This window comes from Sparus aurata, chromosome 2 (assembly GCF_900880675.1).
Source record: "Sparus aurata chromosome 2, fSpaAur1.1, whole genome shotgun sequence".
Lineage (NCBI taxonomy): Eukaryota > Metazoa > Chordata > Actinopteri > Spariformes > Sparidae > Sparus > Sparus aurata.
In genome coordinates, this window is record NC_044188.1 from 14,432,278 (window position 1) to 14,450,763 (window position 18,486).

General features: G+C 42.2%; 1 protein-coding gene across 1 annotated transcript in view; it reads left to right on the plus strand.

Moving 5' to 3' along the window:
* The first annotated feature begins 2,366 nt into the window (after positions 1–2,366).
* The window catches only part of ttc9b (tetratricopeptide repeat domain 9B), a 33,487-nt gene continuing 17,367 nt past the window's right edge, over positions 2,367–18,486 (plus strand). Inside the window, exon 1 of the mRNA XM_030403912.1 lies at positions 2,367–3,231. Within this exon, the coding sequence (XP_030259772.1) occupies positions 2,763–3,231 (469 nt within the window). The 5' untranslated portion in view covers positions 2,367–2,762. The remainder of the gene's footprint in view (positions 3,232–18,486) is intronic.

An 18,486-nucleotide genomic window follows, 5' to 3' on the forward strand; every position in this document is an offset into this window, starting at 1 on the left:
GTACACCTGCAGCTTGAACATTTGGCATCCAGATCTTACCTATATGTTTATACCTGCTAAAAAATTTACATCTTCATACCGTTCTTAGACAAGTAATCTAAATAAGGGAGCATGGGGCCACTTGGATACAGCCATAATTATAGGCTACATCAAACATCAGGTTTCCTTTGAAATGTGGGGGGGCTGACTCATCAATAGCCCGGGGGCAAAAATGACAATCTGCCCGGTGCGATCTGTGAAATTAATACGGCTCTGGTTAGGAATATGATTAAATACAAACACACTCTAGAGTTTCAAACAATCATGTCATGGAAACTGAGAGTCTGGAAATTTGTTAGTGTACCTTAGTGCTTAAAAAGCTGTCTGAACGCTGTGTAAGCAACTATCACTCCCTCAGGGGTCACTTATAAGTGCAGGGTGGTTATAAACAGATAATAAATACACAGTTATAATAATTACATCTTCAGTGGAGACATTATACTTGTTAACAACTACTTCACAGCTACACTACAGTGTTTTATGTACAATGTATTAAAAGTTTATATAATCATAATATAGTTATATAGTCAAGTCAGTTTTGTTTAAAAATACTTAAAAGTAATACTTGAGTAAAAGTAAATATGTTGTTTTAAAATTACTTTGGTTAAAGTGAAAGTCCCCCATATGTGTCTCATAGTAAATGTATTTAAGTGTTTGAGGTAGTAAAAGTATCAGTTAATAATGTTCACACCAAACAACCACAACATTAAACCCACTGACAGTTGATGTGAGTAACATGGATCATATCGTTATAATGCAATGCTCTGCTGAAAGTCTTTGGTTCCTGGCATTTATATGGATGTGGATGTGGATGTGGACGCCTCTTGACCTGCGCCATCCCTCCAAACACCACTGCGGACCCAATACACCATCTCATGGCGAGGTCCCTCCCCAGTGGCAGCTGCTACACCACAAAAATTGCTCGGGAACAACTCAAGGGACATGACAAGGAGCTCAGATTGTCAACCCAGCCTTCAAATTCTCCAGATCCCACACTGATTCAGCATCTGTTGGATGTGCTGGAACAAGTCGGATTCATGGAGGCCCCAGCCCCAACATACAGGACCAGAGGGATACACTACCAAAACTACAGTACCTGAGTAAATGTACTTATTCCATCACTGGCTGCATTCTAATTTTGAGCCTCTGGTTCATGATTGTTGGTGAAATCACAATAAACAATCATTCAGTCCCATAACAGTCAAACTACCTGACAATCAAAGTTTACTCACTGATGGCCACAGAGGTTGTGCAACATGTTTTTAGTGCTACTTGAGAATGTAGAATCATGTTTGTACTGATGGTGAATGTACAAAGCTTTTCAGTATTATGGGCGATCTACAGTGTGATTAAGCCCAAGACAAGTTCCCCACTGGGATGATTAAGTATTTCAAAATCAAGCAGGAAAACTACAAAAAAAAACAACAACTCTCTATTCACTCACTTTTCTCTAGTTGGCAGTTCTGCATCTTCACCATGCAGGTGCCAGTAACCGCTGCTAATCAAAGGTGACATCATGCACGGTAATTATTTGTGTTGACCCTAATCCTGGACTCATCATTAGTCATGACAGCGCTGAGAGCATGGCGGCAGAGCTTTTGTCAGTGTTAAGTTGTTCTCTAACACCTACCAGGCTGCAGATGTTTGCATGAGTCAGTGAGAGGAGCGCTGAGGAAACCTCATGTGAGGCTTTCCTCTGTGTGCAGGTGAATCACACCTCACAGATGCAGCTTCAATTATAAATAAGGAGGGAATGAGGTTACAACGTTGGAGAGATCTTACAGTCCTGAAGAGAGGAATGCATCATCTGTTTTGTGTGATTGGCTGCAGTATCAAAAATGAGTGTAATTGACACTGTGTCCCCTTGAGGTCGCTCTCTCCCTCCTCTTCCTCCTCTTCCTCTGCTCCTTGCAGCCTCCTGCTGTCTGTCTCCATCTCCTTAAACACCTTATCTGCTGAAGTCATCAGGCGCTCCAGATTGACTGTAATGATCTCATGTCTATAGAGGGGATATGGAGTGAAGTGAAAGCTGAATTAACCTGTTGCAGCTTGTTTTTTTATTTCAAGATCGCTCTCAAACCAATGGGGATGACGTAATCCGCAATCTTATAAGACCGTACATTAAATATTGTAAATACAGGAGGATGGATGGTGTTCATAGGGCGTACCCTTTGCCTTGTAGTCCATTAAATATGCAAATAAGATATTAGTAATTTACCTATATGAGTATAATAATATAGCTAATTAATGCAAAATTGCAATTAATCGATAATTTCTGGATATTTCTTCACGTTTCTTCCTTCTTTTTTGTAAAATCTGGACTGCAGCAACGCCTCACGACTTTTCTGTATTCCCCCACAATGCTTTGCGGCAGGGGGCTGTCGTGTGTGCGCTGTTCGTGGTGCTGAAGCTGCGCGTGCCTCGGAGGCTGCTACCATAGAGATCCACCCGAGCATCCCTCCGCGAGACGAAGCCCGAGCGAGGAGCCAGTGTGTTTTTTCTCGACGGCTGGGAGGAGATTCAGGATGTTTCCTGACAGCTTTTTACAGCCTCATTTATCGACTTATGACTCCAAACGTCCTTTAGGTTCATTCTAGATTCGTTCTCGAGGCACAAGCTGCAACCAGGAGCCGCTTCTGAAGCTGTCTTCCCGGCTGTTTGTCGAGGCTCTCTCCGGCTCCCCGCCTGTCCAGCCGTGTTCGCCGCTCCATCCCGCATCCTTTATGCACAGCACGCTGCTCCGGTCCTCCCCGATAAAACACACATTCGTGCCCGAGCACCATGGCCCGCTCCAGCCGCTTTCATTGAGAGAAATGGAAGCCAAACAGCACCAGATAAAGAGCCTAAAGAGCTACCCGGAGACTGGTGGCCGGAGCCTGGCAGCGGCCGCCGGAGGGGGAGGAGGCGACGGCGGCGGGTATCGTACCGGCTCGGCCGAGATGGACATGGAGGCGAAGATCCAGAAAGCCATCGACTTCAAGGTGGAGGGTCACCGCTGCTACAAGGAGAAGAAATTTCGGGAAGCGATCGGCAAGTACCACCGGGCGCTGCTGCAACTCAAAGGGGTGCATGTGGTCGACGGGACGACGGGCTCCGAGGTCAACCTGCTCACCCAAGCCGCCGCCAAACTGACCGAGGAGCAGCGGAGAGCCGTGGAGATCACCGAGATCGAGTGCTACGACAGCCTGACAGGTGAGTAGCGCCGGGTACACCCTCACAAAAACACCGTGAAGCACCGCTGACACCATTGTTCGTTCCGGTTCATCGGGTTTACACGGGATAGTAGGCTGTGGTTGTTCCTGCAGCTGCTGATAATAAAAAGCAGGAATGCACCTTTGTTGTGTCTGTCTGACCAAATCAGTGCAGCATCCTGGCACTGCCACTCACCTATGTGCCATTTTCTGCTTCACCTGATGGAATACAAAGCAATACACAAATAAAGTCACAGGACCAGAAGCCTCATGTTATGGAGAATGTAGACATGTTTTTTTATTATGTATGTGTGAGACGAGTTCACCACGCTGCCGTGTTGTAACATCTCATGAGGGGCTCTGAGGTGAAAACAACAATCCTCCGGGTGATGTAAGGCTGTGTCTAATGCAGTGACTTCAACACAGGGTTAACAGACAAAGATGAACTCATTACTGCTCCATCGCTGTAGTAATTACTACTATCCGATGCTCACTTCACGCTCCTGTGCAAGAACACACTATTAAATGTTCAGACTTTTAATAAGGCTGTGTGGGGTGCTCCAAAAAACAGGCCAATTAAACGGTAAATGTGATCAGTGATTATTCTTTTTTATTTTCTCAGACACTGGATTAATTTAGTGGATGAGATTTCAGAAAAGACAGATGAAAGTCTATCGCATGTTCTTGATAAGCCCAAGATGATTTCTTTTAATGTCTGACCAACAGTCCAAAAACCTTTAAATGATATGAAACCATGCAAATCTCCAATTGCTCCCACTGGATAAACCAGAGCTTGAAAAATAAATCAATATTCAAATTATTTGCTGATTAAAGCTGCTGTATGCATTATTTTCTTATTAACATACGTGTTAAAGAGCTCTATATTCCATCAGTAATCACTGTGTTTGGTCTGTGACTCGTGTCTCTACCTCCCCCGACTCATACAGTAAAAGGGAAAACAACTGTTCTGGTATCCCTGCCCACTTCATCCAATCAGGACAGAGAACTCCATAGAGAGGCGGTCCTGTCTGCTCTGGTATGACACACACAGCAGGATCCTCATGTTTTTCAATGGGTGAAACAGGGAAAACTACCAATCTCTTGCGCTCCTGGTGAAAAACGCTTGAAGAAACTAAAGAGGCAAAGAAAATAAGAAAGGAGTCATTTAAGTGTGGTGATGTAGAGAGGAGGGAGGGGATTGCTAACTGCAAAACAGGACAGGAAGTTAGCTAAAATTACGCTTACAGGAGAAGACAATTCTAGATGCAGGAAGTTGATCATTGAGACTCATTCCCAGCTTGTCAAATCAGTGTATTTTTACAATCTGAGGATGTGGTTCATCAGCATTCTTTTTCCAGGAGGTTACATTGTGTTGCAGTCAGAATTAAATATAATTTCCCCAACAGATTAAAGCAATGTTTATCTTACAGAGAGACCTCCTACTACACATATTGCACATTAAACTAGGCCCACAGTAACGTAAAGGGTAACCTATTGTGCCATGTAAAAACAAGTCTGCAGGTGTGCAGTATGACATCAGGGTGTCTTGCTCGATGATTTCACAAAACAATCCACTGCAGATATCTGTACAAATGGGATAATTATACAGATATCTGCCCCATATGTTTCAAAAATACATAGCTGACTAGTTTGCTGTTATGGATAGGTGCTGCACGATAAATTAGCGCAGTCCTTTTCAAACTTTTTGTGTCCGAGGCACACCAAAGGGCAAGCCAAAATGTCAAGGCACAGCTGTACTCATATCCATGCAAAATAGCCTCTCTAACACGTGTTATCTAATCACTTTGTGCATGTTTATTTTTAGTCCTTGGACAGTTTTTAAAGGATTTTTTTAGGGCATAGATTTTGCCTTTGTATCAGGAAGTGAATGTGTACAACAAAGGATAGATCAAAATATTATCAAACTATTTTTTGCAATCTGCATTGACTTTGAGCGTTGTGGCCCTCCTGTTTAAGAGACCCAGAAATTTCCCATTATAGTCGTATTGGCTGTAAGGAAATAATCTTACAAATTTTAATGTTTTTGGTTGTGTATAAGCAGAAACATCAATAGGAAAAAAGAAACCACACCATATTGATTAAGTCAGACCAAATACATATAATAATACCTGTTATAAGGATTTTTATCTTTTTACCATATGTCATAAACACTGGGAAATTCTACTTACTGTATATTGAGTTTAGAATATTTTATCACAGACACGGAAGAGTAGGTCTTCTGTTATTGTGTCATTTTCAATATATCACTTCTGCTCAAAACGTAAATGAGTTTGCTGAGAATCATCAATCAATTATCTATTCGTTACTGTTCATTAGCTCTGACTGCTTAAGCCAGAGTCAGTATTTTAGGCAGTATTCAGGAAGAAACATGTCTTGTAAGTGTATTTTGACTTTTATATAAACATGTATCAAGATTAGTATATCAAGAAATAGCCACAATATAGTGACAATGATATAAGAAGGACTATAATCTCCAAATTTTGCAGTAAAAGTGTAATTCTGACGGCAGAATGTGCTCAGATCATGACGAACGTTTACGTGAATGGTCCAGCAGTTATATCACATCACTATTTATGTAGATGTGTTGGTTTTGGGCTACGAGTGTGGCCTGATGTTGTGTGTCGCTGCTGTCCCAGACGCTGCCCGGTCAGCCTGCCATGATGCATTGAAGGTCGGCCTGTTCTGCACAGCGTTCAGGGTCTGTCTGAAGCCTGTGGGGAGGCCACCGTGGCGTGAAGGAAAGATGGGGGGAGGGAAGGAGAGGAGGGGAGGAGGAGGGATGGAGAGGCTAATAAGGAAGAGGTGTAGAAGGAGTAGATATGGCGGAAAGGAGAAATAGAAATGAAGTCAGATGGAGGGGTGTAAGCGAGGGATAGCAGAGAGCAGTGGAACGGAGCGGGGAGAGGAGGGGGAGGAAGGGACTGCTAGCACACGGCAGGGGGCCATATTTACCATGGCAACCATCGCTGGGCCTTTTTCCTGTTGTTGTAATAATTCGTCTCTAACCCTGCGCTCACTGCTGCTGCAAACAGTGTGTGAGTGCACATGCGCAATCACACACACAAAGAGACCTCACTCCAACCATTGATATGGTTACATGTATCTGTATCTATACAGGTGGCTTATTGGATTTTAATGATTTTACACTGCCATAAACCCCACAATCTTTCAGTCGGTAGCCCTTTTTGGCTGTCGTTGATATTTTTTATCTATACAGACGTGACCGCACATTTCCAATATGCTGTATTGATTTCCCTGCCATTACTGTGGCAATCCTGGTTTTATTACAAGGCCATTTGCCATTTATCTGATGGAGACTGAAAAGCACGTATGCATGCCATTTGTCTACAACCTCACACTATCAATCAAGTCATCAAATAAAAAATAACAGCTTCATAACCTGGCTGCTAATGTTAGCAGCCCATGCTCCTATCCTGCCAGTCTGATATTAGAGGGGCAAGCTAGCTAGTTAGACATCAGCAAACAAGTAGTGCAAATTTTTTTTTTGGTTGTTATAAAGAAAAGGACCATAAAAGAGTTCTCATAACCCTCAGTTTGAAGTGTCACCATAACATTTCGACTCTCCATCTCAACAAGAATCAGCATGACTTACCTCCAGACGTGGTTGTATGGAACTGAGGTGTAGGTCTAAGTAGTAGAGGCATGGGTTGCTGTGGGATTGGTTTCTCCTGAGTATGTGAATCTGCTCACAAACATATAGTTTCATTCTTAGAATAGCGCAGTCATTTCCTATAACTGACGGGCAGCAAACAAGATAAAATAGTGCATTTTTGGGGACTAATTTAAGCCTTGGATTAGCACACATTTGCTTTAGTGGGTATTTACAGCAGCGGGACAGTGTATTTAATAGTATTTGAGCAGCAAAAGAGCTCTATATGGTACAGATGATAAATCAGTCTTTAGCTACACAATGCTTGTATGATTGGTTAATTGTTGGATTTGTTCACAATAAGAGAAATAAAGAACATTACAATCTTATCAATATGTTTGAATAATAACAAACGCTGAAATGCTAAATATAAAAATTGTCAGGATTTGCCAGAAAGGACCCGTATGAAAGACGGTAGGCAGTCGTAACAAACAGTTTTAATAACATAAAGCCAAAACAGTGGGGCAACAACAACTGAAGAAGCAGGCTGGAGGTAATTCCAGGAATCTAAGGAGAAATACAAAATACAGAACTAAGGACAAACCGGTGTGAAGCGGGCAACACAGGCAGCAAACACAGATGAACTGACAACTCCAAGAGGGAACGCACATCAAGTGAATACACAGGAGGATAATCAGGGACAGGTGAGACGAATCAGAGCAATCACAAAGACAGGCGACAAAACAAAACATGACATATGAGGAGAGTCTTTATGACTATGATCCCACCCACCGCTGGATATATTAGCACAATGAAAGTCACCTCAGGGATTTCAGAAGATTCTTATATTCAGGCGATTTAAGAGGAGTGGTATTTGCTTGAATATGTTAGTCTAGTCCAGTGGTTTTCAATCCTGTTTTTCGGGTATTTTCCTGCCCGGACACTTCAAAAGGATTTTGTCGTTGTTACACTTCAGCAGAGCTCAATGACGAGCTGATCATTTGAATCAGGTGTGTTGAATCAGGAGTCCCCAGGATCAGGATTGAAAAGCACTGGTCTAGTCACGCTCATTGATTGATACTGTGACTGACATTTGTACACGTTAGAATCTATTGCCCTGACCACAGCTCTGAAATATCAGTCGCCTAACTGTGTTGTGTATTGATAATTCCGTGGTGCAGTCCGGGGTGTTGAAGAAGCAGATGAATTTGTAATTGCACCCTTTTTCTCTCAGTCTTGGATCTTTAACTCCCTCTAAACAAGACCTATCCAACTGACAGCCCCTCGGTTAAAAGCGGCCCTTTAACAACCTCCTTCCGGTCCTTTGATTATTGCATTAGTAGGCTAATTGACCGATTCATTAGTTCTGTCTGTTGCCAAGCACAGAAATACTCTTATTTCATTAAAAATGTTTAACTCAGGTTGCTCAAGCAGGAAGGAATTTAGGTGAAGCAAAATAATTTCTCAGGTTAAAGATGTGCATTGTTCTTTTTCTGCACTTTCGTATGTATGAATTCTCTTTTTCAGTTGTGAAAACTAATAAAGTGTTGGGAAAAAAAGTACATTGTTGTAACACATTGACATTTCTAGCTCTAAAGGTCAGACATAAGGGATGTAAATGTCAGGCAACTTAGTTGAGCAGGCCTTCAAGAATTGTAGTCACAGAAGAGTCAGGAAGAGGGTCATGGGTCAGAGAGACACACCGCTCCCTGTAGTATTCCTATATGTTCTGTAGCATCTGTGATCACTCATATCCCTTTTCGACCAAGGTGGATCAGGTGCCACTCTGCAACCAGCTTTCCTGGCCGACAGCCAAAGAAATGACTCTCAGCCAGGAAAGCTGGTTCCAGAGTGGCACCAACACTTTGCTAGTCTAGTTTTTAAAAAACCAGACCTAGCACTGCCTGTTTCCAGTTATTCGTTGGAGAATAAACAAAAGGTTTTCACTATTTTCATTGAAGCAGACAGTGGTCTGAGGACCAGCCGCCATAGTTATAGACCATAGTTGTTCCTCACAATGCTGGGACGTATACAGTGACTGAATGATGTGACTCTATGGTGGCTCTTATGCCCATGAAAAAGCAAACCAGTTCTTAAAAGGTTGGCAGGCTGAGCCATCTTTGTACCAGAACTAGGTTCGCTTTATTCAAAAAGGGGTATCAGTGTTGTCTGTGCTGCAGAAAGAACGACCCCAGATCAAGCTGCCACCTCTGGAACACTTCAGGGGAGACACGACTACAGATGTTGTTTTTACCGTGGAGTGATGGTTACTATCACGTTTTTCTGGTTTTGGCCACCACCCCATTAAAAATAATCAGATCACAGACTGGTTGCAGACATGTTAACTCCATATTCAAGGTTACTTTCAAACTATTGCAGTCTGTGAATATGAGTAGATTGTGTTTATAAGAACCGAATGAAAAGAACAAACTCATAACTAACTGAAGTCTGACTGAGATGAAGCAGTGACTCATTGGGTGTTTACTGTAGTAATCCCGCTGCAGGTCTTGTCGTGCGGCTCCACCTGGTTAACCAGAGTTCTGCCGGTCAGACCGTGGTCACCCTGGTTATGAGCCAGCAGCTGCCATCCGATTGGTCAGCTGTCTCTGTCTCTGACACATGATAGGAGGGCAACAGCAGTGGTGTTTGTGTGTGTGTGTGTGTGTGTGTGTGTGTGTGTGTGTGTGTGTGTGTGCGTGGATGTGTTTGTTTTCTCAGCATTCACAGGCCTGAGGAACAGCAGCTAAGGGGGTGTGGAGGGTGTGTGTTTGTGTGGTTTTTTTTGTCTGTGTGTGAGAGAGAGAGAGAGAGAGAGAGAGAGAGAGAGAGAGAGAGAGAGAGAGATGCTTTCAGCGCTGGTCGTCCATTGCTGACATTGCTGATTTGTTTGAGTGGAGGGTATTGGTGTGCATGTGCATTTGTGAGATGTTGTGTGTGTTTGTCTGTGTGTTTTCTCGTCTTTGTGACTTTGTTGTGGGGAGGGCGAGCTTTTCTCTCATTGCATCACTGCAATTATTCAAGTACAAGTGCAAGTTTTATGTTCTTGGTTTTATTTTTAGTTTTCAGTCGGTGAAGCAATAGTTTGTGTCTTATACAAACAACCAGTCAGCCAGTTTCAAAGATCCAGCAAATGAACGAGTAAGGAAATAACAGCGGTTACAGATAGATATAATTTACAACAGCAAATGCAGAAAAAGAAGAAACAATTAAAACAAAGCAATAACCATCAACAAACAAAACGAAAGGTAGGTAAAACAAATATCCAATTAATTTAGAAGAAAGCGGATAAGTAGGGAGATCGGCACAAACCTTTGACTTCAGTGTAGATTTCTCATCTGTACCATATGGCGAGCTTATGGAATAGAATGCAGTGGTAAAACACTAGTTACACATTTATACTAAGCTAGTTATATTATGTATAATCATAACACTAAATTAGGCAATTTTTCTGCATCAAGTACCGATACCTTCGTTCTTAAAAGTCTATTAATGTATACGCTGAATAACAGAAAATGAACTATTTTGACAACTCAACATTTTAATGACTCTTTAGTCAAAAAATGACAAATAATCTCTGGTTCTATAATCTCCATTGTGATATATCGCTTTCTATTTTGTTATATATTGGTAAACCGAATATGTTAAGATTTTGGAGTAGCTTCTGAAATTCAGGATTCTTCCCCATTTTCATTAACTATTAATCAATCAATCAATAAATTTTATTTTAGATTTTTGTGTTAATTTCTCAGTGAATAATGCATTGATCTTGATTGAAAAAAATCAGACATATTTAGATGGCTGGTATCTATGACTGAGTGCATTTTGATGAGGGTCTAGTAGATTAAAATATGCTTTATTTGATATTGAATGAGCCTTGATTGAATTAAAGCAGACTTACTGGCCTCAGCGGAGGTATGCTGCAGTTTAACCACTTGTTCTTCCTCCACCACTGGTTTAGTTTGTCAATATCTTAAAATTGTTGATGAGTTTTTTCCTGAATGCTCCCTCTGCCACCAGCTCAGCATACTGATACAAAACACAAGATGGGAAGATGTAAGAAGAAAGAGGGAAATATTTGAGGATTGTTATTATAGGAAACATGGGGGCAACAGAGAGACATTGCATAGGTGAGTCAATGTGGATAAAAGAGAAGAAGAAACAAAGAAATAAGTCTCGGCACCAAAAGTAATGTCACCCAGTTCTGTCAAACAAAAACAAGATGGATGATGAATGTCCTGTTTGCTGGCCTTGTTAAGGAGACACCATGACTCTGCGTGTCCCTGTAGGGCTGTATCTAAATGGGTTACACCGTCACCACCGCCGTCTGTGCGTGTCGCAGTTCACAGTGCTGCAACATGTTGGCCAGAGGCGGACTGCCTGCCTGAGCCATCCATCCACCCACCACAAACACACTGGGAGGCACATACAGAAATAACAGATGTGACTGCAGTTTGTTTGCTCTTTTTCCTGATATTGATCACGAAGAAGCACTTTCTACAGCAGCTAGTCTGAGTTTATAGAAACTGCACACAGACAAACTCGGATGAACCAGTTAGAGAAGCTTAAGTAACCAATGGAAGCATAATTTGAGATTCGGTGTCTTGCTCAAGGACACTTTGACACAAGGAAGCCAGGGATTGAACCTCCAACCCTGAGGTTAATGGACGACCTGCTCTACCTCCTGAGCTACAGCTGCCCCAAAGGAGGCATAAAACAGGGGGCAGGCCAGTGTGATCCTGTTGTGAGAGAGATCAATCTGACTTTTCATTAACTCCCACTCGCTCTGATCTCTGCCTGAAATCTCCCTTTGTTCCTCCTGACTGGCTCAATCTGTGAATGAGTCATAATTCACAGGAGAGGCGCAGCAGGAGGAGATGAGTGAAATCTTTTGTTTGGTACAACCAGCCACCTTTTTTATTCAGCTGATTGCCTTGATGATGATCCAGCAGTTTCCTCCCACTCGTCACATTTAAAAGAAATCGTCAAAGGAGTGAAAATAAAAACACAAACAGTTGTTTTCTGCGGGGAAACAAGAAAGCATGGCTTTCAAATTCTGCAAGGTCTTTTGTGTTTACATGCAGAAGCAGCTATGGGTTCTGATGATACAACCTGATAAGACTTTATTGACTGACTGAATAAGTACAGACACTGATGTTTGCAGAGACCCACTGGGCTGTTGCAGTTTATAAAATGATCTCATGCCACCTTATCTACAATAAACTGTACAGTCAGTTATAATTTCCTGTTCAGGAAGGAAACAGAATATGTTAAACATAGTCACAAGCTGTGATTAGTAGTGGCAGGAGTACTAATTAAAACTCTGTCAGCTGGTGCTGAGTAGGTACACTGCAGTGGGATTTTATAGCAATTTTTTGCTGAAAACGATTAGATCAGTGAAAGTGATTCGATAGAATAAAGTTCCGGGGCGTAAAGCAAAAACAAATGACCTGAAAAATGTGAACAGGCTACTTAGAGCTGAGGGCAACTGCAGAGTCAGGTTATAATTAATGGTTTGCTACTGTGGACAAGATCTGTTACATTTCTCATGGTCATTAGACCCATTGTTGATGTAAAAAACATAAATCAGAGCAGCTTTAACGAGTAAAATATTTAAAATAAAATAATAGTTTTAAAATATTTTAAAACACCAGGATTCATCCTGAACGTGTGAATATGAATATTAAAATATGATCTGAATGGGGTAAATGCCTGTTACGGCCAGGTGTAGCCACAGCCTAATCGTCAGAATATATACAGGATTTTGTTGCTCCAAAGACAACTGCTAAAAGTCCTGACTTCTCATCAAAGATATAGAAGATATCTTGGTTTGTTGCCCTACAGACTGCTGCTAAATTCCTGACATCTCGTTAAAATATCTGCTTATGTTACCCTTAAGATGGCTGCTCAATGTCCTGAACTCTTGTTAAAAAATATCCAGGTTTGTTGCCCCACAGATGATGGCGAAATATCTCAGTGTCTCCTTCGAGATGTCCGGTTCTGATGCCGCAATGATGGCTGCAAAAAGTCCCCACCTCTTGTTAAAATGTCCTGTTTTGTTTCCTTTAAGAGGGCTTCAGAAAGTCCTGACAGGTTGCTTAACCCACCCAGTTGGTGTGATCTCTGAACAGTTGTCTCTCAGCTGGAAGTTGTCTCACTCAGGTGCCGGTGGGGCAGAAATGTGCTTGGATCAGTCACATCACTTGGAGGTGGTCTGGCTCACATTACGATCAAATCTCAGCTGTTGCAAATGCAATGCCTACTCACGTCTTGTTGCTAACTTAAGCTAACCCAGCAAAAGCCACATGTACATACAGACCTGAGATGTGGCATGTTCATTTGCAAGTCAGCAACCCTGACCACTTTCCATACTGAGACTGATACAATCTAGTTTTACTAGGTGTAAATGCAAAGACCCGTGACATTATCCTGATAACATAATCTGGATACAGATAGCATGTTAATACCAGGTGTGTCCCATCACGTGTCCTGTATTCAGAGCCTCGGGGACATTTCACTGAGGCCATCAGCAAACTTTTGAACCATGACATGCAATTACAGGCCTCCTACTAAAGATTTAATGAGCCTGTTGTTGGCATCAACATCTGTTCTTCACTGGACCAAACAGTAAAGCTCTGCCTTCATCATCAATCACGAGACATACAGCTGCAGTGCTACCGCTGCACTTCTTCTTTGGCCTTGAAGACTCACAACATCACAGCTTCAGATGGAGGCTGCTGGGTCTGTATTAGAACAATGTAACACCACAGACAGGTTGATTTCACCAGTTCGCTGTGAACCACTGCTAGTGAACAGCTCACAAAAGCAGAAGAACGGAGGAGAAAACTCCTCCCTTTCATCTGCTGCCAGCTCCGTCACCAGGGGATCTGGTGTAGTGCAAAAGATAAAGGCAGAAGAAGAGAGCGAGGACGAAGAGGAGATGGGGAGAAGACACAGGGCTGTGTAGGCAGTTGGGAAAGGAGAGAACTGTGCAATGTGCTGGTAGGAGGCTGAAGGAGGGAAAGAGATGCCATGTGAGGGTGAGAGGGGGGATGGGGGGAGGTTTGGTTGGTGTTTTTCCTCCCTCTGTGTGCGTACTTCTGCCATTGGAGGGCTGGACAGTCAATGCGTCGTGTGCCAGGGCTGCAGATGGCGTGGTATTGCTGTCAGGAGTACGACTGGCTCTCTCCCTACTGTACCACTCACACTGTACTCTATACCAACCCTTATGAATTATCTCAGCTGAGAGAGGAAGATGGGGGAAGGGGTGAGTCAGTAGAAAATATGCAGAGGCTGAAATGGGGGAGGGAGTAAAACCAAGGGAGCGGGAAGAACTGGACAGAAGTCTTAAATATGGGATTATACGATGGAGGAGGGAGGGACTGACTGTAAAGTAGAGTGACAAGTTGGGATTGGGGGGAGGAAAATGACTGCCTTTATGACCTCCAAGTAGTGATGGGAGGGTTTTTTAAAGCTGCATGTGAAATGGTTTTTTTCTCACTGTGAGGTGGACGATGCTGAAAAATCCAATTCAGACCAAACTGATTTATATCAGAGCCTTGACAGGTCCAGATGACTCCTGTCAAAAGAGTAAATAAGATTCAGTCATCTGTCAGGAAGAGAGGAAGAAAGAGAAGACAGGCTAGAACTCAGAGGGGGAGATGAAGAAGGACATGAGAGCGACAAGCCAATCATTTGTATCATACATTTTACATAGTTGAATTACCTTCAGCTGTGCTGGTGTTCATGAAGAACTTGAGGGTTTAATACTTGAATTTTCCATTATCTGTTGCATAGTTAACAAAGAAAACAAACATATCTCAAAGAAAAGTAAATAAATAGATACTTCTTAGAGTTTATAGTCATGCCAGTGACTCTATGAGGCTGCAGCTGTAATGCAAACCTGAGCATCCAAGAATGGATGAAACAAAGAACTCGTAGCAGGGGGGTGACGTCATTGGTTTAAAGAGGTCGGATTGTATATAAGCGTATAAGAAAATGACCCCTACTTGATTAATGATCAATTACCTTGAAGACAGTTTCCAAATGAATTTATGTTCTTAATCAACAGTTTGAAGCCTTCATCCGCACAGCAAGTTGTTCATTTTGTGAGTTATGGTCCCATTTAGCGTAAAAATGGATGATTAAGGTTTGGCTGCCTTGTGATCCAGAAGTAGTTCTCAGTCAGTTCCAATCAGGGAAAAATGCCTAACTCTAGGCTATAACATCAATGTGTGACGTCACAGTGGGCTTACACACTGATGTGAGATGTCGTACCTGAGGCAGAGGTGGGCGTGCATCCCTCCACTTCGCTTAACTTGCTGCTGAAAATGGAAGAAACGGAGAGAAGAGGAAATACGTGTCAAGTCCTCCTAAAGATCTCCCTATTTTTCACAGTCTAATGTTGGCAGGTATGGTTCACAAAGACAATGCTAATTAGCACTGAAGAACAGCTTAGGCCAATGGAAGTTTGATTAGTTGTACAGATATTTGGTCATAAGCCAAAGTGTTGGACAGTAAAAATACATTTTCAGCTAATGATCACTGCAATCCGTTCTCAGAGGGACACAGATGTTTGTAAACAAGACTCATGACCATCAAGCTAAAAGTTGTTGAGATATTTCCCTACAAAGATTGTGACACTGGAGGAAAAGTCAGGGGATCACAAAAGTCACTGGAACATCTGTAACAAATACCACAAAGATCTCATGTTGTTGTAGCTTCACTCAAAACAAAAGAAATGTTGGCGCAAACATGATTCTTTCAATATGCATGTTTTCCACTGCTGCAGTAAAAGAAGACTTGAAGCGATGAATAATCTATAAGGCACATTTTATGTGATTAGAGTCTCTGATCTGCCTGAAATGGAGTCTAGTTAAACACACACAGTGCATAAAAAATAATTCAAACAAGCTTGAAACGAGTAATAAAGGTTTTAACGAAAGCACTTTTGGCAGAACTATGACACTGTGCTGACACCTCAGGGATCTATTTTCATGCTCTTGTGTTTGTTTGTGATATGTGTCAGTGTGCGGTACGTGTGTGATTTAGATGGGCAGATCATTTTTTGATATGGGCTGACAGTTGTGTGAAGTAATGAATAAATTGAAAGTGTCTGTCAAAGCTTTTTTTAGTCCGCAGTTGAAAGTCATGGCATCAGCTGAGAGGAAACTGAAACAGATGCCCTCTTCTGACACCCTCGGAGAGAGAGAGGGGGAGCGAGTGCAAGAGGAAGATAGATAGAGAAACGCAGAATATTCATTCTCTGTAAGCCATCAGTAATGAGAATTTGCTGAAGCTATTTGTGCATATCTAACACCCCCTGCTCCAGCAGACAGTACAGAGTAAACCAATTGGCTGTTTATATTTATCCTCTGAGCTCAACGCTGATAAAAAGCCATGTTGGTCGCTAACTGAGCTTCCCGTTCTCGGCCCGCCCGGCCTGACACTGAATGCTTCATTACATGCGCTGCCGGGGGTTGACATTGAAAACTCGTCCGTGGCAGTGAAATATAAAGGTTGTGTCCAGCCCTTTTTGCTGATCCAGCACAGAGGTTGATCCTCACTGGAACAGGTCTAACAGCACCAGTCACATTTTAAAGATGGTCAATAATAAAGAGGCAAAATTAGAAATTTAAAGCTTCTATAATCAATAATTTCAGATTAACAATGGATCAAAACACCACTTGTGTATGTGAAAGAGGTCGGTTGTAGTGATGATAATCTTCCCCCCTCATCTCTAAGGAGCTTTTCAGCATCGTTCAGCATATTAGTACAGTTTCCATCCAAATGGAGCGTACGTTTTAACCTAATTTCCAGAAAATTGTAAGAAGAAAATGCAAATGAATGCAGTGTAAAATTAGGAGTCGGGTGAATCAAGATAAACAGCTTGTGGGCGCTAATCTAGATCGGGGGCCATTAAATCACTGCAGAAGAGGCCAGGAAGACGATGCTGAATCTTTACTTTTCTTTATGTTGCAACTTTACCTTGCTTTATGTTCCATTTTCAGTTTACGCTCTGGTTGGATTTAGGCACTAAACCACTTTGTTAGAGTTCAGAAGAGATCTGGCTTGGTCAGCATGCAAAACAGTATGGTCGTACATACTATGGTTTTGTGCTTAAAGAAGTATTTGACCACTGGAAAGAAGGCCATTGCATAAAAGACCACAGTGGACCAATAACCACTCGCTCTCTAGCACATGCAAAGTCTGCTAGATAAAAGAGTTGGGGGCTCTGAATGCAGGCAAAATGGAGTTGTTGTTTTTTAGTTCCCATTAAAGAAGTGTTTAAACACTCAACTCGAGCTGCGGTCCCTCACTCGGCAGCCTTCTTGCTGTGCCGTAAGGCCCTTTGCTGCCCATCATCCCCTCTCTTTCCCCTGCCTGTCCTGTCCCTATCCAGCTTTCACTGTCTTAATAAAGCATGATGAAGCAGAAAACATGATGGAAACATTGTATTGATGTTCACTGCATGTATTAATTTGAAGAAGGTTACAGTCTGCTCATTAGCTCCACGCAGATCTGAAATTCCATCTGTCACCAGTTTTTGACATTTAAGCCACATGCTTCATATTCATCATTATTTATTCTCTAAATCAGTTCTCATTGCACTTTATTGCATCATAGATGCATCAACTTTACTGCCACAGCCCAGCATAAAAACTCTTTTGCGATATTTCTACTTTCGACTTACATCCGGCAGCTTTGTTGTTTTGTTTCTCTCGACACTCGCATCAGCAGGCAGCTGTTTTCAGCACAAGCTAAAATAAAACTCTATGTGCGCTACCTTTCCAGCCAAATTTAACAGATAGACACAGTTAATGACCACCTGGTGAGCAAAATGCAGCATTTTACAGCGAAAAAGAGCCAGATATTTCCCTCAGGAGTTGTTGAAGACTCACAGACTTACATTCATCAGGTGGACACAAACGTGACACCAGGTGAATCTTAATGTTACTCTGTGTTTGCTGGATGTGAAAGTTTGTGATATCATATTAACAGCGTTGTCCTTATTTGTTTCAGCCCAAAAAAATCAGCTTCAAACTAATTAAGAGGCTGAAAATTCTACACGCAGCTTCATGTTTTTGGCTGCTCGGTCCAGGGCGATACAAGCTGTGATCCATATTCACATCCATACTGTGTGCTCAGTGGCTGCTTCCTAAACACAACAGGCTGCCAACATGTGGCTGTATCATCTTTAGAAATTACGAAATCTTATGCTTTATCCATAAATTTACTTCAGGTACTTAGTGGAAAAGCTTTACTACCTCACAGATTAAGGCTGACTCCATCAGATTCTGAGCCAAACCATTTGGCAGTTTCCTCTGTTGACCTTTCCAAAGACTCCCTCATCTATCTTGTAGCCCGTTTAATGCACAGAGCATGTTTTTCTCACAGCTGCTGTACACAGATCATCCAAACAAACCCCGAAGTGGATCAATATCAGCAAACACCGCCTTCATTTTACCTTACAGTGTTTGACTTGAGAGTGGTACAAGTTGATAGAAACAACATGTTTGACAGCAGCAGCAGACAGTAGCCAAAGATCTGCTGAGCTGAAGGCAAGAGTCTGCGTAGTGTCCACAGATGACATGAACAATCAGATAATGGCCGAGCTAAGGGCCACAA